The sequence below is a fragment of the Schistocerca nitens genome, chromosome 6 (genome assembly GCF_023898315.1).
Source record: "Schistocerca nitens isolate TAMUIC-IGC-003100 chromosome 6, iqSchNite1.1, whole genome shotgun sequence".
Taxonomy (NCBI): domain Eukaryota; kingdom Metazoa; phylum Arthropoda; class Insecta; order Orthoptera; family Acrididae; genus Schistocerca; species Schistocerca nitens.
Window position 1 is genome coordinate 42,762,056 of NC_064619.1, and position 22,230 is coordinate 42,784,285.

Below are 22,230 nucleotides of genomic sequence, written 5' to 3' on the forward strand. Positions count from 1 at the left end.
TGTGTGTGTGTGTGTGTGAGAGAGAGAGAGAGAGAGAGAGAGAGAGAGAGAGAGAGAGCGGGACCATTGCAACACAGCAGGAGGACAGAAAGCGTTGCAATGGCTCAAGGCCATACTTCACCATGTACATACCCGCAAAAGTCTCTTGAGTCCCCACTGTGTAGATCAGCAAATAGAGCATCCTAAGGACGTCCAGAGCTTGTTGTCTAGTGGCTAGTGTTGCGGCCTCTGTATCACGGGGTCTCGGGTTCGATTTCTGGCTGGGTTGGGGATTTTCTCTGCCTGGGGACTGGGTGTTTGTGTTGTGTCTGTGTTGTCTTCATCATTTCACCACCACCACCACCACCACCATTTGTGACAGTGGCTAGATTGGATTGACTAAAAATTGGACTGTGTAAAAACTGGGATCTTGTACGGGCACTGACGACCGCGCAGTTAAGTGAGCCACAAATCAGACATCGTCCTAAGGATGGATATAACCAATAATTTTAAATTTATTAATTGCTGTTCTTACGCAATAGAAGCAATAATTTTTTATGAGAGAAAACAGCACTAAGCTGAAAATGATTTGTTTAAAAAACAACTACATACATTACATTTCAGTACAACAATCAATGGCGTGCACTGAAACACAGCGTGGTTAATGAAGTATTGAAAGTAGAATCATGGGATGACTTCGTCTCAGGGTAGAGACACTTGTCTTCCAACCATGGCAGATAGATGATATAATGCAAAGGTATCAGTGAAGTAACCTAATTTTGATCTCAAGTTCCATGGGGCCTTGTGAACCACAGCTTTTCAGTCCTGGAAAGACTCGCTACACAGAAAAACAATAACAGAATTTATATATATAAAAAAATAAATAAATAAATAAATAAATAAAAATAAAAAGAATACGAAAACACGTAACCTGTAACAGTATATATAGATCAGTAGCACTGCTTACAGAGATGTAAGGAACTCTTGTAAAGAACAAAAAGATTAAGCTACTATAGTTGGAGTCATGAACAGTGACGGTCGAGTTTAGGCTTGTTCTGTGCACCTACGTCATGCCCTGTCCAATAGTCAATGAGGTTCAGTAGTGTTCTGAAAGCTCTGTTGCGAATGTCATAGCCACTGCAAGCATTAAACACGATTGTAGTGAGTTAATTTTTATTCCATTTATTTCCAGTTGTAATCGCTGGTGGTGGTTGGTGGTGGTGGTGGTGGTGGTGGTGGGTGGTGGTGGTAAGAGAGAAAATCTACGTAATCCAGTGAGATACACAATTTGGAGAACACAGGCTTCCTTCAAGCATAAAGCATGTGCATGGACGTACCATAACTGTAGCTTGGAACATGCAACATGGTGCCTCAACCTACGTGAACAGGATTCGGTCGTGATCTGACAATAGAAAGACCTTTCAACTTTGATCAAAAAATTAGAGTTCATTACTTTCCCACTTTGCTGAAAACCTACTGAAAACTGATTCTGCTAACCTGGGCACAACTTTCCATACAGTGGAACTCACTTTTGTGATGAGTTTTCCCTGTTATCCAAAACTAAAATCAATGATTTCAGAGCCTCATATTAATTTGCTGTGAGTGTTTTAACCTTGTCATAATAAGTACCTGTTACAGTTACCTTAACTTACCCAGAAAAATAAATATTTCGGAGGAGGGGGTGTACGACGACACCACCTTGTAAAGCTCATTTAACAAATCAATAGTCTATACTCATAATTTTTTTTTTATGTATTACCTACCTGCCCAGGACAGTCAAATAAAATGTAAGAATCTCTCAAGCGGCACACATGCTCTAGTAACCAATCTACATTTTTCTCCAAAAATTCCATACAAAACATCAGTCCTCCATTGGGTCCTAGGTGCAGATTAGTCATCACATCATCCACGGTAACTAACTCTGATACATCAGCTGCTGCTTCATAAATCAGGGAATCGTTAGCTGGATCTAAAGACAAAGGAATTTTACTATATACTTGTTTGGCATACTATTATGTCAAGGCACAGACTTCGATATTCATTTCAAATTCTTAAAGAAGTTTTGAGTGAAATTACCTATGTTTATAATTGAAACTTTCCTCCCAATACTCTTAAGGAAATGGCCCATTGTCTGACAGTATGTTGTCTTTCCACTCCCTGGAGGTCCTATAACAAGTTGTCCAAAAATCGCAGCCATGTTTCCTAAAACTAAAAAACAACATTTTATTTTTAATGATGCCTGAAACAGGAAGCACATTATTTAAGTACAGCACGGTCACAATGACAGAATTACGATGAAAACAAGATTTTAAATTTTGTTAGAATGAGAACGGAACATTTCCGCTTCAGTAAGGTATGTTATCTTCCTCCAGAAACAGTAAGTAACTAACAGAGTATGAAGAACAAGTTAGGAATTAACTGTTTTTTATAACAACACCAGATGACAACTTTGTACTGATAAAAGCATTTTTTTTGTGAACAATGGCATGCATATAAATTCATCATCACTGCCCTTTTGTGTAGTAATCCTCTTTTGCAGTGGACTGGACAATTAAGAGCTTAAACACTTCCTAAGACAGGATATAGCAGCAAATATTTTTGTCTAAAAATCTGTCTGTATTAATGATTTGTGTTCTGTAAGATGCCTTCTCATAGCTGATAAAGCTATGATTTCTTGAGGATTACATTATACTTTGTTAATTGTCTGTGAAGTCATTGATAATTATGCTATACTCATAGAAATTAACTGAAACATTTTATATCATTTTATGTTTGTCAACCATACAGATTACAAAAGGATGTGGAAATACTGCTAAAACTATCTTTTATTTTAGTGGCATTTCACCTAGAGAGTACAGAAATATTTTCTTGGGAAATTGTACACAGAGTGGTCCACTGATAGTGACTGAGCCAAATATCTCACGAAATAAGCATCAAACAAAAAAACTACAAAGAACGAAACGCATCTAGCTTGAAGGGGAAAAACAGATAGCGCTACAGTTGGCCCGCTAGATGGCACTGCCATAGGTCAAATGGATATCAACTGCATTTTTAAAAATAGGAACCCCCATTTTTTATTACATATTTGTATAGTATGTAAAGAAATATGAATGTTTTAGTTGGACAACTATTTTCGCTTTGTGATAGATGGCACTGTAATAGTCACAAATGTATAAGTACGTGGTATCGCGTAACATTCCGCCATTGTGGATGGTATTTGCTTCAGGATACATTACCCGTGTTAAAATGGACCGTTTACCAATTGCAGAAAAGGTCGATATTGTGTTAATGTATGGCTATTGTGATCTAAATGCAAAACGGCCGTGTGCTATGTATGCTGCTCGGTATCCTGGACAACATCATCCAAGGGTCCGTACCTTTCGCGGAATAGTTACGTTATTTAAGGAAACAGGGAGTGTTCAGCCACATGTGAAACGTCAACCACGACCTGCAACAAATGATGATGCCCAAGTAGGTGTTTTAGCTGCTGTCACGGCTAATCCGCACATCAGTAGCTGACAAATTGCGCGAGAATCGGGAATCACAAAAACGTCGGTGTTGAGAATGCTACATCAACATCGATTGCAGCCATACCATATTTCTATGCACCAGGAATTGCATGGTGACGACTTTGAATGAAGTGTACAATTCTACCACTGGGCACAAGAGAAATTATGGGATGATGACAGATTTTTTGCACGCGTTCTATTTAGCGACGAAGCGTCATTCACCAACAGCGGTAACGTAAACCAGCATAATATGCACTATTGGGCAACAGTAAATTCACGATGACTGCGACAAGTGGAACATCAGCGATCATGGTGGGCTGATGTATGGTGCGGAATTATGGGAGGAAGGATAATTGGCCTCCATTTTATCGATGGCAATCTAAATGGTGCGATGTATGCCGATTTCCTACGTAATGTTCTATCGATGTTACTACAACATGTTTTGCTGCATGACAGAATGACGATGTACTTCCAACATGTTGGACGTCCGGCACATAGCTCGCGTGCGGTTGAAGCGGTATTGAATAGCATATTTCATGACAAGTGGATTGGTCATCGAAGCACCACGCCATGGCCCGCACGTTCACCGGATCTGACGTCCCCGGATTTCTTTCTGTGGGGAAAGTTGAAGGATATTTGCTATCGTGATCCACTGACAATGCCTGACAACATGCGTCAATGCATGTGCGAACATTACGGAAGGTGAACTACTCGCTGTTGAGAGGAATGTCGTTACACGTATTGCAAAATGCACTGACGTTGACGGACATCATTTTGAGCATTTATTGCATTAATGTGGTATTTACAGGTAATCACGCTCTAACAGCATGTGTTCTCAGAAGTGATAAGTTCACAAAGTTACATGTATCACATTGGAACAACCGAAATAAAATGTTCAAACATACCTACGTTCTGTATTTTAATTTAAAGAACCTACCTGTTACCAACTGTTCGTCTAAAATTTTGAGCCATATGTTTGTGAGTATTACTGCGCCATCTATCAAAGAGCGAAAAAAAATGGTCCAGCTAAAACATTCATATTTCTTTACGTACTACACAAATATGTAATAAAAATGGGGGTTCCTATTTTAAAAAAAACACAGTTGATATCCGTTTGACCTATGGCAGCACCATCTAGCGGGCCAACCATAGCGCCATCTGGTTTCCCCCTTCAAGCTAGACAAGTTTTGTTCTTTGTAGTTTTTCGTTTGACGCTTATTTCATGAGATATTTGGCCCGGTCATGATCAATGGACCACCCTGTATATCCCCGAGTGGTATCCTGATGTACCACTCATAGAATCCTAGAAATCTCACAACATATTAGTAGGGTATTATTGTCAACATCGGGAGATATTTTTATGATTCCTGTCCAGCATAATATCTGCAATCCATTTGGGAATTTAGTATCCACCTCCCTCTCCCCAAGACCTAAATCAAATCTGAAAGTGTTTCCAGATATTCTACTAACTGATGACTGTTCCAGTAACTGTTTCTATCCGAGCATTTTGTATGAGAAAAGAAACAGTTACACACCACCTCCCTTGGCCAATATTAATTGCTCCAAGTTAGTTGCACAAACTCTGGGCAGTTGTGCCAACCCAGGGGTGTAAAGAAAGCCATTTCTTCAACATATCGGTGCTGACTTTGGCAGGCAACTTGGCAATTTACTCTGAATGTTGTACCCTTTCAGAAATTCTTGTGCTCAAAAATCGGTGGCCACTATCCAGGAGACAGAAGCTACAGGAAGGTCAAAGGTACCCATGTCTGACTTTTATTAAGAAGATGTGGAGTACAAGTATGGTAGCACACGAAGACCAAATTAAATTCTGTGGAAACAATTCAATACACAATTCTATTTTCTCCTATACATAAATGTTTAGTTCATAGAGCTATGAAATAGCATTTCCTACCTTCCACACTCCAAATAAGTTCTGTATACTCTATAAGACTAGAATACCTGAAAGATAAGATATTTGTGGATAAATAGCTTAGGTTATGGTTTCCAGAACCAATTTTTACTCTGTAGTAGAGTGTGTGCAGTTTTCAAAACTTTTTGGCAAGTTAAAGCTGTGTTCTGGACCGGGACTTTAATTCAGAATCTTACTTTTTACAGGCAGAGCTCTTACTGACTGAGCTATTCAGGCACAATGACCCACCCTCCGAGCTTTGCTTCCATCACACCTTCCGGAATCTCCTTTCTTGCAGGGGTGCAAATCCCTCAAACTACGCAAGAGAACTTCTGTGAAGTTTGGAAGGCAAAATAGAGGTACTGGTGGAAGCAAAGCTGTAAGGGCGAGTGATAAGTTGCGCCTTTATAGCTGAGCCTACAAGAGCATTGGCCATGAACAGCAAGATTCCAGGGTCTTTAGGTCCCAGTTTAGCACACATTGCTGCAGTGTTGAAAAGAAAAATTCATTCTGGTGACTATATTTGCTCTCACATTTATAGCTTCATTAATATGCCCCGTCCCTCCCCCAAGCATCACTTGTAACAAAAAATTTGAAGTAACAACAAGAAAAATTAAAATACTCAAGTTTATCAAGAAAAAAAAATAACACATCTAACTAAAATTAAAAAGGTGAGAAGAATAAGAGACAAATGCCAAGCTGCAGTGCTGGTGCAATGTAGTCAGCTGGGACTATGTAGAATCTTGTTTGTGTGTACCAATGCCTCAACTACACACTGACTGTTTACTCCTACCATTATTCAAAAAATGTGATTCTCAGATACTAGCACTGTGTTTACTTTTCTACATTAATTTCTTTTTTTTTTTTCTTTAATGTGTGGAAGTAATTTTTACATCTGGAAACTTAACACGAATCTTCTCACAATCAAAATAAGCAACATACGAATATTAATTTTTTGCTATTACACATTTTTCATAGTAATCAAAGTATCAATATTGGATTAGTTTTTACGTTAATTTTCTGGGACTGTTCCAGCATTATATGATTATGTACACTGTGAAATGTGACCACCCTGCTCCCCACCCCCCACCCTTTCCCACTGTGAGATATAGTTAGAATAAAACATTCTATTACAGGTAAGGACAGAAAGATGGCATCATCAAAATCTGCCCAAAACCATCTAAATGACTCAAACGTCATTGTTCTCGATATTCCACACAGGTATGACTTGCCTCAATTCTCGTGTGTAAACAGGGCAGTAGCATATACAAACAGTCAATATGCAGAAATTTGCAACCGTTACGCAAATGGTTAACGTGCAACATTTTAGTAGAGATCTTTACACCATTCACGGCCTTCACCTCAATCGGCGCGGAAAAAGTCACTTAGCGTCCATTATTTGTGAAATCGTCGTAAATGCTAGGAACAACGTATACTCAAAACACACACATTCGAAGAATGAGTGCTCCACAACACAAGAAGACTGCAGGAATGGGTATAGACAGATGACATTGGACAAATGGCTGCTGAAAACATCAGGTAAAGCCGATTCTTCCCAGGCTCCCAGTACATGGAAACAGACAAACTTGAATAAATGGGTAGTGAAAAATATCAAACGCACTCTGTCAACTGATATTTCTTTTTTAGGGATAAATGTATAAGTGGTTCTGGTAGGGAGACACGTCCATCAAGCGTTCAACAATCCAAACTCACTTTCAAATTAATTCAGCAGAACTTTCAAAGTCTTGGCAATAAGCACAACGAGTTGGATACCATTGCAGCAATTGATAACTCTGATGTTTTAGTTATAAGTGAACACTGGTACACAGATGAGCTAATTAGTGTATGTAAGCCACTTTCCATGAACTTTTGCTCTGCCTTCAGTAGAAAAGAGAACGTGGTGGTGGGGTAGCTATCTTTGCAGCCAGTGGTAGTAATCATAGTGTAATAGATGTAAGTGCTTTCAGCATTGAGGGTGTAATAGAACTAGCAGCAATTAATTATAAGTGGAGGAAAGAGAACTTAATTATTATAGGCCTATACAGACCTCCATCTGGTAGCCTAGATAGTTTCTTTGATGTTCTTAATGACCTGCTTGTTGACATTGACAGTAAACACTGCAATAAAAATGGCTGGGTTAACATAATACTAACTGGAGATATAAACATTGACTTGCTGTTCAATGACTCTGTATCTAAAAAACTAATGCCAATACTATCTTAATTTAACTTAACATTTCTGATAAACGAGCCCACTAGAGAGGTCAATAGTGTAAAATCATGCATTGACAACATTATAACTAACATGTCCCACTTTACATGCAGTGCATCAGTTCTGAAGCTTGCCATTTCTGACCACCACGCAGTACAGGTATTGATAGAAGCTGAAAATCTTCATGTCATTAGAAAAGAGAAACAATGTGTGACAAAAAGAATGACCAATGATGACAATGTTAAAGATTTCAACAGTTTGCTAAAAAGCTTACAATGGGGTGAAAAAAAACAGCATTACTTTCAGTGAATTTTCATCAGATTTTTATTATTGCCTCAATGTCTCATGTTCAGAAATGACCTTTACAGTAAATGACTACAAAAAGATACAAAAAAATAACTGGATAAATCATGAAGTAAAAACAGCAAGAGAGAAACTTAGACTTTTGCAATATGCAATGATAAATAATAACAATAATAATAGACTAAAGGTAGAATTTAAGAACTATCAGGATTACTATAAAGATCTTCTGCTAGAAACTAAAAGTAAACATGTAGCCACAATGTTAAGAAACTCTACTAACACAGGTTTAGCTGTTTGGAAAGTAATAAATAGCTTTAGGGATTGTAAGGACAGATCAACAAGTGATTTTACTATAAACCATAAAGGGCATATCATGAAATGTCAATGTCAGATTGCAAATGTTTTTAATGAGTACTTTTCTTCTGTGGAAAATCTGTCAATGACCATTTTAAGAATCTTCAGCATAGATATAGGGGCATTCCAATCGAACAAAGCATATACTTGGCCCCAACCAATAACAAGGAAGTCAAAAACATAGTAATGTCATTAAAAAATACAAAATCAGCAGGATATGATGGATTGTCTATCAGTACACTGAAAAGATGCATAGACAACATATCTGATGCCATGGCCACAGCAGTAAATGATGTAATTGCATCAGGTTGTTTCCCAGATAGTCTAAAGACAGCAAAAGTAACCCCGATTCACAAGAAAGGTGATAAATCTAAAATTGAAAACTACCGCCCCATCTCAATCTTACCTGCATTTTCTAAGGTAGTTGAGAAAGTTATTTATACTAGACTAATGACATTCCTGAGTCAACACAATCGAATATTTGAAAATCTGAGTGGCTTTATGAAAAACAAGTCAACATCAGTAGCAGCAGCACAATTAATAGACAAAATAATAACGGCCATAGAGAACAAGGAGTATGTAACTGGAGTGTTCCTTGATCTAGAAAAAGCTTTTGATTGTGTCAACATCACCATATTACTTGACAAGCTGTGGAACCTGGGTATCAGAGGAACTGGCTATGAGCTAATAAAATCGTATATGAGCAACAGAAAACAATTTGTCTTGCTTAAAACAAACAGTGGGTCTTACAAATCTAAAATTACAGACATCACATATGGAGTGCCTCAAGGTTCTGTCTTGGGACCCCTTCATTTTTTGATTTACGTTAATGATATACAGCATTGTTCTCCTAACTGTACAAAAATATTGTATGCAGATGACACATCAATAGTGTGTCAACACAAAGACTATGAGAGTCTGGAGGTACTGTGCAACAGTGTAACTAATGAAATAGTCAAGTATTTTAATGAAAGTCATCTAAATGTAAGTGCTTCAAAGACTGCAATGATGGAATTTAAGACAAGGAAACAAATAGAATTTGACATGAAATTATCCATAGGAAATGCCATTGTAAAAAAGGAAAAATGGACAAAGTTCTTGGGAATTACAATCCAGGACAGCCTCAAATGGGACATGCATATTGATTCCTTAGCATGTAAGCTGTCGAAGAATGTGTTTGCTATAAATATGATTAGCAAATATTGTAAGGACATGGGTGTACTAAAAACTGCTTATCATGCCCTATTTTCATCAAACTTAAACTATGCTGTAGAAATATGGGGTGCAACAACTCAAGCCAACCTAAGTACATTATTAATACTACAGAAAAAAGTTATCAGAATTATTTGTGGTGCCAAACCTCGAGAATCATGTCGGTATCTCTTCCCAAAATTAGGTGTGCCTACCATCATAGGAGTGTACATATTGAAAGTTATATTGCTTGTGAAAACAATAAATCCAAATTTCAACTGTGACCTGCACCAATATGATACAAGGCAAAAGTTCAGATACCATGTAAATAGCCACAGAACAGCTTTATATGAAAAAATGCACTTCATGCTGGGCTGAAGCTAGCCAATGCCCTACCAAAAAGTCTCACAACCCTTCCTACTAACAAATTAAAAGATCAGCTAAAAAGAATTCTAATTGAAAACCCTTTTTATTCCCTAGACGAGTACTATATCTGTATGAAAAGTGTTTCAAAAGTATGTCAAGCTCATAGTTTTAAGTAATCTACAACTAATATAATGTTGATAAAAACAATATTTGTAATATCGCGATTGTATACTACCAGACGTAAAATCCATCAAAATGTAAAATTTATTAATACAAACAAATCTTTAGTTTGTAATTTATAAAATGACGTATTCAGAAGAATAATCTGTATGATGTCCTGAAACTGTATTATTTCTATGGATTGTATTTGATTATTCGATGTTGAATAAATATTATTATTATTATTATTATTATTATTATATAATACAGAGTAAAACTACAGTAGATTTCATTACACCATTTCACGAATACAATTTAGCATTACCTGCACCATCTGAACTGTTGTCCAAATCTCACACTACATTAAAAATGACAATTTGCAATTATAAAGAACACTTACACAAGCCACAGTGTCACCAGATTTTGTTCTTCAGTATGATTTCTCTAAGAAGTTTCACAGTTTTCACATCATAATTTTTCAAAGATACAGAAAAAAGCACTGGCTTAGGCATACATGTGTGCTCTGCAATATGGCGACACATCAATTCCCAGTCTTCATTTTCACAACCCTGAATGGTCCTGGAAAATATAATTATTCACCCTTAATGAATTTTGTAAGTGAAAGTAATTAACAGTAATCAGATGCACTTAGTAGCTACATAATAAAATTGTTGTTGTGATCTTCAGCCCAAAGACTGTTTGGTGCAAATACCCACGCCAGTCTATCATGTTCAAGCCTCTTCATCTCTGTATAACTAGTGCAACCTATACACACTTTAACCTGCTTGCTGTAGTCAAGACATGGTCTCAACACACAATTTTTATGATACACATTTCCCTACATTAACAAATTTACTAGGGTTTCATGTACTCTGGGAATGCAATGGCCCTAATTTCCCTCTTTGCTTTCAGTTTTTCACCACAGTATCATCATAACAAGATCATGGTGGCTAATGTTACAAGGCCAGATCAGTCAATCATTACAGACTGTGGCCCCGGTAACAGATGTAAAAGCAGCTGCCCCTCTTTACAAACCATATGTTATTCTGGCCTCTACACAGATGCCCCTCTGATGTGGTTGCACCTATGGTACAGTTATTGAATTCACTGAGGCACACATGCCACACACCCACAGCACGGTCAAAGGTCAGTGTTTCTTAGCACAATAAGCATGCCTAGAAATAGACTGAAGAAACATAAAAAGCCAAATTCATTTAGCTGCTAGATACTGGATTTACACCCTTAAGTAGCTGCTACCATGGAGCTATGATGTAGTGTCACAAATATTGACATTAACACTGATGGTTTTCCATATGAGCGATGTCTGGTAAATTTATAGATTTTTAATGCAATGCATTCATGTTAGCTTTATTTCTAAATTAGCACAATTTTCTCTCTTTCTGTTACATGTGGACTTTACATGATATTGTGACAACGTGACATCATACTTCTCTGTTTATGCAGAGCTTTGCAGTGTCGGTCAGCACAGTACATCACACTGTCAGGAGCCTCGATGTACTTTATTGTAATAATAAAGTAACTAAAAAACATTGGACCTTAACATAATGAAAATGGGCTGCCTTCATTAAGATTTGGTTGGTAGCAGACATGGTATATTCACAGTGATAATATTTGTATCATATACAGCCAGAGATATGTTAATCAACATAACGAACATTCAGTGAACTATGGTGTGCACAATTTAGTGTTTTTTATTTCCAGAACATTAAACAGCTCATACCTTTGAACCTGAAATTGATGGAATGTCAAAGAACTTAAAATATTAAATACAATGATTAAAAATATTATTCACAATAGGTACTGCAGAACTTCCAGTATACCATCACTAACTGACAGTAATCTGTGGCTTAATAATTATCAGGTTTCATTCTACAAATGAAATGATTAATCTTTAATGAGTTTCCTCATCTCTACATAGAATTGTCAGTTGAACCTGCATGTATACAAGAAAACTACTTCAATAATTTAGGAGTGTTAAAATTTGCACCAAAAAAATGAATAAAATTACTGCAAAGATAGTTCCATGCATGCAATGTTTCATTGAGTTTCCAAGAAGTCCAAAGACCATGCAATAAGCACCAAAACAAAATTCAAGAGCAAAATCACAGTGAAAATGAGGGAAAGAAGGTAACACTTTAACATCCTACATCAGTACTGACTGGACCAAGGTCAGGCATGAAATTGGCACTGTAGAGTTCAAGATACCAACCATCATCCACTTCAAATTGTGAGGTTCCTCTTATTTCAGACACTATTTATTTTGCTCTTTAAGCAGTGATATAGATTGCTACAGCAACGTGTAAGAAGTCAGTTCCCACAGTTGGAACACAGGCAGTGGAGCTGGCAATGCCATATGATGCTGAAAATATACCAATAGGATGGGGAGCCCAGGCAAGTCATGAGATTGGATTTAACTTGGTGATCTTAAAGAGAGGGTAGCTACTGATATTTCGGCTTGAGCTAAGACTTTTTCTACTAGTGACATAATAAATACTAGGGGGGAGCCTAAGCATCATTAGAGTTTGTTCCATAATTCTACTATGCAGAACACTATTTGTATCAAGAAACAAATGACAATTAATATTGTGCCAACAATGCATTAATCATTCTGAGATCATACAAGTGCTAGAGATTTCTGGTGCGCATTAGGACGCACTTCAGCTATGATATGTGTGAAACTGCTCTCCACGATCTTTGAGATTAATTATATAAAATTGAATAATTGTAAATTTTTTACAATGTTTGTTCATAAATGTACCTTAATGGTATCCCAGAACATTATTTAAAGCAGATTAGCTACCAGCTCATCTGATCATAGCCACATAGTATGTGTTTAGCTTTGGGAATCTGTGAGTGTGACCTTGGTTAAGTTGAAACTGGTGTACGGGTAACATTCCTTAGCAAGAGCATAAGTTTTTCACTTGCACAAATCATTTTTGGAAGGTTGAAAACATGCTGACGTCGAACCTCACTCAGGGAGACCAACTTCAAAAACTGATGAAACTGTCAAACATGTGTGCTCTTGCAAGATCACAACAATGTTACCAAAAATGATGGGTGACCTGTCAAACACTTTCACCATACATCACATTGCATATGCAAAACTTTCGTGCCAAAATGGTGCCAAAAAACTTCACAAATGAGCATAAGGACAATCTAAGAAACATACGCGTTTATCATCTTCAGGATTGCCAATGACCATGAATGGTTCAGTCATGTGATCACAGACTCGTGGATTTCTGAGTATGATCCCGATACAAAGCAGCAAAGTTAGGTGTGGCATACAGACACATCTTGATAGGAAAAATGTTGAATCAGCAAATCATAGATCAAAACAATGCCAATTTGCTTTTTTGTCAGTAGGAGTATCGTGCATAAAGAATTTATTCCTCCAGGTCTAACTGTCAATCAACTGTTTTACAAAGATATCCTTGAAAGACTTACGAAAAGTTTGAAAGGAGTGACACCAGATAGTGCAGACAAGTGGATGCTACATCATGACAATGCCAAGTCACAGAGCCACTTCAATTACGGAATTTTTGACCTCAAAATACATTCCTGTTGTTCCACAGGCCCCCCCCCCCCCCCCCCTCCTCCAATTCACCCGATCTGAGTCCTTGTGACTTTTTTCTTTTCTCACAATTGAAAAATGTCTTATAAAGACATCATTTTTGGACTATGGAGAACATTCAAAAGAATGTGATCAACAAGTTATAAAGGTTCTGCCAGCTTAAGCATTTCTGCACTGCTACGAAGACCGGTAACAACACTCCACCGGTGTATACCTGCAGAAGGGAACTATTTTGAATGGGACAATACCGTCATTTCAAAAAAATAAAAACTTTGGCAGATAAAAAAATCAGTCACATGATTTTTCTTATGCACCCCGTAAGTCTGCAAGAGTACGGCACAGGGCAGGTAGGAGACCATTTTAAGTGCTGATTCACAACAGTAACCCAGGGAAGAATTAACGTTAATTTTGCAAATTGAGAGGGCAGAAATGAACAGTTTTACTACACATTGCCTTCACCACTTTTTATGGACTCATGGCTGGACTGAGAAATAGTTATGGAGGTTAACTGCATGGAGGGTCTTGCAAAACATTTTCAAAGTATGCTGTCCACAAGCTGAAGGTTGGTTTGTGCACCACAGCAGGCCTACTTTACTTTACTACTTACTACTTGCTTTAAAAAAAAACAACAACACTGGTGAAAAAAAAGTCTGAGAGAGAATCTGTACAGTAACCTTAAAGAAATACCTGAAAGGTACGCCACAATGTGTATGGAGTTCTTTACTCCATATTAAAGTATATTTGGCACTTCTTATGAAAATTACTGCCTACAGTACTCAAAGTGATCATGTTTGATTTAACTTGGTCCACAGGATGTTAAGTAATTAGCAATTTATAAAATCTGGCACAGTGTGGCATGAAAGTTAGTGATCTTTCTCAACTTTTAAGTTTTTAAAGTGGGGCAAATCATGCACATACCACATGAAACCACACAAAAACTACAACAATCACTTAAAAATAACTGTAAAACTGAAATGGACATGCTCAGTGAATATATATGCACGTCAGAAAACAAAGGAAATCAAGGACACAAAAAGAAATAAGCTCTCAAATTTAATTAAGCATCGTGTTCAAATTAAACTAATCCCTTTGGCACAGCAAAATCTCTAAATGTAACACCAGTGGAGGCAACAAAGCTACATATTACACGGATCATGAGTTAACATCAGAAGCATTTAAAGGTTATAGTTAATATCAGGGATGACTTTACACCAAGGTTAAATTCACCACAGGCAGCACTGTGCATTCATGTCAAGTATTTTCATTTCGGTACGATCAACCTTCTGAAGTTTCGAATTGATGTCCTCTACATGCCACAGTAACTTCACATTTATGTAAAGAATATCTTATGCTTTCTTTTTTGAAAGCAGTGTACTCTATGTTTTTCTGAATGTTTAAAACAGATTTCTATTTTGGCAGATATTGTGGGAGAATCAAATAGTTAAGTTTTCCCTTCCAATCTAAAACACTTTTTTTTTACCCACATGCCAAAAAATTGGGTACAATTCTACAGCATAACAAACCTATCGAAGCTGAAGATTCTATTTCCATTGGGCATTTCATGGTTTACACAAAAGTTATGATATTGTCCATAGCCTCATCTTACTGGGATTCTGTTGCCAAAGCAGTTGAAATACAACAGAAACTGGCCAACCGAGACAATAGCTTCCATCTTGATGATTTGCGGAAACCTCTTGTTTCTCATCATCCCTCTAAAAGGAATTTCATTATGAATCTTTACTGCTTGACAATTTTAATGGCATATCACCTAATTGATGAACACTGTGGATCTGCAGCCTGCTCAAGCAGTTATATGTTTGTGTAAAATCAGTGCTTGCAAATATTTATGATCGATGCAAAATTTTAATTGTGACTGCCAGTTTAGTGCTGGCTGTGTAATATGTGACAAGCACATATTACTGCACAGCACCGATTTGAATCACATGGTTTCAGCATCAGTGTACAAAGGAACACATCTGGAGACTCAGAAGATAGATGTCTGGAAATAGGCAAGACAGTTGAGTACCAGATGGGAAAGATGTGCAGTATCAACCAATTTGTACATGGTCAGGTTGTGCATGCCCAATGCAAGAGACTCTTCACCTGCGAGCTAAGTTTAGTTTAGTTATTTGTGTATATACTGCAATCTCTTGCTGTGATGTGGACCAAGTCAGCTTTAATTTCAAGGACCGTTTTAGCAAAACTCAAAAACCACATTTTTCTTTCAAAATGCATTTTTTAATGTATTCTGGTACTTAAATGTGAGCCTCACACAATGGATAATAGAAAATTTGACAAAACTTAATATTTGCCATTGTAAAAGGTGCTTGAATCCAGCAAATTTTCACATAAGTAGACATCTCCATTTTTCAAGATTCCACAAAACTAAACTAATCCTTCTTGTATAATGTATGGTTGAAACATTGAACGTAAAATTTAAAAGTTAAATTTAATAGCCTTTACACTCATCTGCAATAACTGCCAGGTAATCACACAGCATCCTACAGCTTAAATGACTGTTACACAACAATGCATATTGTCCTGCATAATTCTTTTTTCTTGTTCAACCACTGTTTTGTAAACTGGAACACTCATGCTGGAACATTATTAGGATGTCAAAAGATTCAAAATGTTCTTAAACAGATCAGGAAGCAAAAAGTGGAAGAAAAAGCAAGAGTCGTCAATGGCAAAAGAGTAAAAAGTGCACGACTACACACTCAAATGAAGATCTGAATATAGACTGTACCCATACTGAAACAACAAAGAAAACAAAATGCAAAGCAGGATGTTGGTGTTTCAATGATCTTGGTCATTTTGGAGACATCCTGTATGCAAGTAAGACAGAAGCTGAACAGGATGATTTATTACTATGATACATGAGAGAGATTTTGCATAAAAGACACGGAAGGAAGGAAGGCAATGAAAGTAAACAAAGGTATGTGTCAATCTGATACTACATAAAAGGAGGAGGCTGAGATATTCCTCTATGTGCCCCAACTTTAAGAAAAGTGACAGATAAGTCTGATTTTATTTATAGTCTGAATTAAAAGTTTGTAGAATGCAAATAACTGAACAGGTTACATTTATTTCATACATATTTTTCCAGGAGTGTCTGGTGACAATCCCAGGTGTACTGCCAAAAGATACAAGCTGGAGGGTGTACTACCTAAGGAAAATAGATGTGGACGAGCTCACAAGCTGCAGGAAATAGATGAAGAAGAGCACAATTAATTAAGAAGGACACACTTAAGTATAAATGCAGATCATCTTATTAGTCTATAAATAACGTTTAGCAGTTGTATCTTTAGCAGACTTAAATCTTAAAAATGCATGAAAGCTACAAAACTTCTCAAACTAAACAAGAGTTGTTGGGCCACTCTCTTTTGAACTATAAAAAGTTATTCCACAAATGTTTCCACCTGGGCTTTGGAAATCTTGATAGTTGCTCAGCTTGTTTATACTTTGTTGTAGAGTTAAAAGTAGATCTCTTATCAAAAATAATATAAGAACCCATTACAGGCTGCACAACATAAAAGCAAAAAGATTTTTCAATATTTTACATGAAAACAAAAACATCACCGAAACAGTCTGTTTTGACTGCTGGTGGGACCAACCCTTATCCCAAAGTGTTTATTGGAGAAGTATTTTATTCCAGACAGCACTGCCTGTATAACTGTATGATCTTAAAATACAAAGGAAAGCACATAAAGCAGTTAACCAGATATAGCTTAAGACTGACTCAGAATGGGGGCAAATGAAATTGCATCTTCTGAGAGAGACTATTTAAATTCTTTACATCTACACCCACATTCTGCAAACCATCACAAAGCGCATCACAGAGGGTATGTCCCATTGTACCAGTTACTAGAATTTCTTCCCATTCCATTTATGTATAGAGCACAGAAAGAATGATTGATTGACTGCCTCTTTGCATGCTGTAATTATTCTGATCTTGACCTCCTGATCCCTGTTGAAACTTTGTTAGTAAACTTACTCAGGATAGTCAACATCGATCTTCAAGAGTCCACCAGTTTAGTTTCTTCATCATCACTGTAACTCTCTCCCAAGCGTCAAACAAACCTGTGACCATTCGTGACGCCCTTCTCTGTGTACGTTCAATATCCCCTGTTAGTCCTATTTGGTACAGGTCCAACACAATTGGCCAGTATTCTAGAATGGGTTGCATATATGACTTGTAAGAAATTCCCTTTGTAGACTGACTGCACTTCACCAGTATTCCACCAATAAAACAAAGTTTACCAGCTGCTTTACCCACATCTGAGCCTATGTGATCATTCCTTTTCATACCCCTACAAAGTGTTACACCAATTTCATCTGTGACTCATTGATATTATAGTCATAAGATACTGTTTTTTTTTTTCCATTTTGTGAAGTACACACTTTTACATTTCTGAACATTTATGTCAAGTTGCCATTCACTGCACCACGTTGAAATATTATCATGATCTGACTGAATATTAATTCAGCTTCTTTCAGACAGACTTCATTTTAGATAACTGCATCATCTGCAAAAAGCCTGATTTTCTTCTTAATATGATCTTCAAGGTCATTAATATACAACATGAACAGCAAGGATCCCAACACACTTCCCTGGGGCACACCCGATGTTACTTCTACACCTGACGATGACTCTCCATCTAAGATAACATGCTGTACCCTCCCTACCAAAAAGCCCTCAATCCAGTCACAAATTTCACTTGATATCCTGCATAGTATTTTGACAATAAGTGTAGGTGTGGTACCGAGCCTTTAGAGCAAGATATAATGAAAGAAGGTGCAGATAATCTTAGTCTCAGATTATTATTTTATTCTTTTGACTACCAAAACAAATACTACACAAAGATGGCAATGCCTATGAGTTACAAAGGTATTTAAAGGACTGAGCATTATTTCTCAATATGTGGGTGTAGCTATTTGCCTCCTGACAGTGTTTTTGACCTTACTGAAAAATAACTAAAAAAACATGAAACAATCGCTTTGCCCTCAGAAATTAGGACATGTAAGGAAAATTGGGGAGGTTAAAGTTTTGGATAAAGATTGGTATAGTCACAATAAGAAATCAATTTCCAAATGTGTAATGAAAGCCAAACTACTTTTTAAGGTATTTGAGGCAAGAGTACTGCATTATGTAGAAAGTCGGATGACCAGGACAAAACACCTTTTTCAAAATACTTATTTTGCTTCACTGGTAGATGTTGATGTGCTCCAATAATGTTTGAAGCACCTCAACTGCCATGAGTGAAGCAAAAATAAATCTAATGACGTGAAGAAATTGGTGTCTTTTTTTGAAAATGATTCACCGGAAAGTAAAGAGTTCTACTCAATCGTTGTACAAGGGAATGCGAATAATACTGAAGACAAAATTCAGTATTATAAAGAACTTTTAAATCAAAGAATACCATGTTTCAGTATTGTTCTGGATTTCACACAGTATTAAATCTAAAAATTGTGTTAAAATACGTAATATTGCTTTAGCTGTCATTTAAGCTTCTCACTGCTTTATGATGTGTGAAACAGATTTTGTTACTGTGAAACTTTTGTTCATGTGACTTTTTAAAAAATATTTACACTGATACTGTCTACAAAAAGTAATATACCCACTGAATTTAAATGCTTAGAATATACATTTATAACACCTGGCATAATAAAATAAAGAAGAAACATGCACAAAAAGTGTATATGTGCAGATCTGAAAAAATTTGAAAGTTGCAACTTTTTTTTTTCTAAATATAGGATGGTAGTGATGAATTTCAATTATTCTTTCCTCAATCCCTACCTACGTGGATAACCAGTATTATATTCTTTGAAGCGTCAATACTGAATACAACTAAAAACTCTCTCCCCTGTAAAATTTTGTAAATGGCATTTGTTGAGTTTTGTTAAAATGGTCCTCAATTACAGTTTATTTTCTCAGTGAAAAATAGGTATTCAGCAACCCCTTTATCTCCATGTAGTGATTTATACCCAAGTACACTAGATATACATACAAGGGGAAGTCGGAAAGTAAAGCAGGGCTTGGTAACACTACTAGTATCCAGGGCTGAAGTATTGTCATCTGCAACAATTCTATACAACATGTCATTCTTATTACTGTGTTAGTCATCATATTGTAGCAGATGGTGAAACATGGTGGCTCCATTGTCGATCTGCACCAAGGAGGAAGTGAGGGCAGTGATTCGCATTTTGTCCAAACCTGCAGAAATTATTCGTCAAATGCAAGCACAGTGTGGTGACAGCAGTTTATCACAAAGCAAGATATAAAAATGGAAGAACTTCTCTATATGATGAGGAAAGATCGGGCAGGTCACTGATGTCAATATTGGAGGAAAATTTGGTAGTCACTGAGGGTATGGTGATGGAAAACAGACAAATCACAGTGGACGAAATTGCCAATACTTTACATATCAGTCATGATTCAGCATATTCAACCTTACATGACTGTCTAAATTTTCTCAAAGAGTGTGCAAGATGGGTACCAAATGAACTGTCAGCACAGCGTAAGGCGCAAAGGATGGACATCTCTCATAAACATTTGGTCTGTTATTACTGCGAGGGAGATGGATTTTTACAGCAAATCGTTACTGTAGATGAAATGTGGGAGCATCGTCACAAACCGGAAAGTAAGGCTGCGAGCATGGTTTGGAAACACCCATCATCGCCAGAAATTAACAAATTTAAACATCAACCATCAATTGGTAAGATAACACTAACACTATTCTGGGACATGGAAGATGTGTTGGCCATTAATTTCATCCCGTATGGGAAAACTGTGAACAGTGAGAACTATTGTGATGTGTTGCGAACTAAACTGAAACCTGCAATCAGATTCAAACGACACAGAAAACTGCAAAACGGTGTCACCTTGCAGCAAGATAACGCTCGACCACATTCTGCCAAATGGATGGGTGGAACAATAATGGAGTTAAGATTCGAACTGCTGGAACACCAGCCACACAGCACACAGTCCTGACCAGACCTGGCTCTGAGTGATTTCGCTATGTTTGGACCATTGAAGGAAGCGTTCAGGGGAAGATGAATCACAACTGATGCAGAAGTCGTTGAAGCGGTGCAAACTTGGTTACAGGTGCAACCACAAAACTTTTTCCACTAGAATCAAAAAATGTGTGAAACACTGGACAAGGTGGGTTGAAATACAGGAAGATTACGTAGAAAAATAATATATATAGACACACACACACACACACACACACACACACACACACACACAGATATATACAGGACGAGTCAGGAGAAAAGGTAGATGCTTTGAGGGGTGGTAGTATTAGTGATTTTGAACAAAAAAACTTAATATGGACGTATGCCCTATTCTGAATGGTTTCCAAGATAGAACACATTTAATATAACTTTTGTATGTTTTTCTTGAATAACTCGAAAACCACACCATCCAATGAAAACATGTCACCATACAAAATTAAACTTCTGTATATTAAATTTCCTATAAAAAAGGTCCTATTCATTTTTTTCTTTAGAACTAATGGTTTGTGCAAAGAGAGCGCAAAAATGTTGAAAACTCGCTCCACGTGCATGCGCTGTAGCTTACGTAGTTTTCGCAGGCCAATTTGAGGTAGTTTCCCGACTTTATTGACCACAAGTGTCCCGTATCAAACTGATCGTCTCAACTTGCTGTCTCAAATTGGCCTACAAAAACTATGAGCTACAGCGCATGTGCGTCGAGTGAGTTTTTCAACATTCTCGCACTCTCTTCACACAAACCATTAGTTCTAGAGAAAAAAATGAACAGGACCTTTTTTGTAGTAAATTTAATATAGTTTAATTTTGTACTGCGATACATTTTCACCAGAGGGTGCAGTTTTCAAGTTATTCACAAAAAACGTACAAAAGTGATATATCTCTGAAACCACTCGGAATAGGGGATATGTCCATATGAAGTTTTTTTGTTCATAATCACTAATACTATCACCCCTCAAAACATATAACTTCCATCCTGACTGACCCTCTATATTTAAAAATTCTTGTCTGGGGTAGGAGGAATTGTCAAGCAGAAATGATTTTAATTTGTGTCTGAATCTAATTTTATTATATGTACTAGCTAAAAAATGGCCACTCCACACAGTTTTTATTTTTATTCATTTTCTGCAATCATTCGAAATCACTCGAGAACACTCAAAAAAATCATAAAAATGTTAGAATGCCACGCTAAAGGGTACTTTCGAATGCTCAAAAATGCTCCCTGTCTTCAAATCTACTGAAGTATTCATCACAACCCTAATCTGAAATTAAGTACTCTGCCAATCACTTCTCTTCTTTATACAACACTGAGAACACTCCAAAACATTCAAGAACATTTTTTTTTTTAAATTGGAAACTTCCTAGAATCTTCTAAAATTAATAACATTCAAGAATATTTTAGAAATGCTTTTTTTTCTTTATCTTTGCTTGACATTATTTTCACTCTAATTATATTGTTTGATAACTGATCACAACCATTTCTTGTTTTGAATTTTTAAATTAATATTGTTAACTACTTAATTTCTTGCTGCTAAAATGGCTCTTTCGAATAACCAACTTGAGTAATTTTGAACAATTTTCACAATAACTTTATCTAATAATTCATTTTGTCTGTTGACAATGTTATGCAAATTATTTACAAGCTC

At 36.7% G+C, this 22,230-nt stretch overlaps 1 protein-coding gene and 1 long non-coding RNA gene across 3 annotated transcripts in view; both read right to left on the bottom strand.

Moving 5' to 3' along the window:
* The window catches only part of LOC126262545 (GPN-loop GTPase 2), a 30,198-nt gene extending 19,680 nt beyond the window's left edge, over positions 1-10,518 (bottom strand). Inside the window, exons 1-3 of one of the 2 annotated variants that reach the window (XM_049959229.1) lie at positions 10,382-10,518; positions 2,056-2,187; positions 1,743-1,948 (exon numbers count right to left, since the gene is read on the bottom strand). In XM_049959229.1, coding sequence (XP_049815186.1) covers positions 1,743-1,948; positions 2,056-2,176 — 327 coding nt within the window. In that variant the 5' untranslated portion in view covers positions 2,177-2,187; positions 10,382-10,518. The remainder of the gene's footprint in view (positions 1-1,742; positions 1,949-2,055; positions 2,188-10,381) is intronic. The other variant, XM_049959230.1, reaches the window with a different exon arrangement.
* A 17-nt stretch (positions 10,519-10,535) lies between these two features.
* LOC126262546 (uncharacterized) overlaps positions 10,536-22,230 on the bottom strand; it is a 55,325-nt gene continuing 43,630 nt past the window's right edge. Inside the window, exon 4 of the long non-coding RNA XR_007546739.1 lies at positions 10,536-10,560. This is a non-coding gene — a long non-coding RNA (uncharacterized LOC126262546). The remainder of the gene's footprint in view (positions 10,561-22,230) is intronic.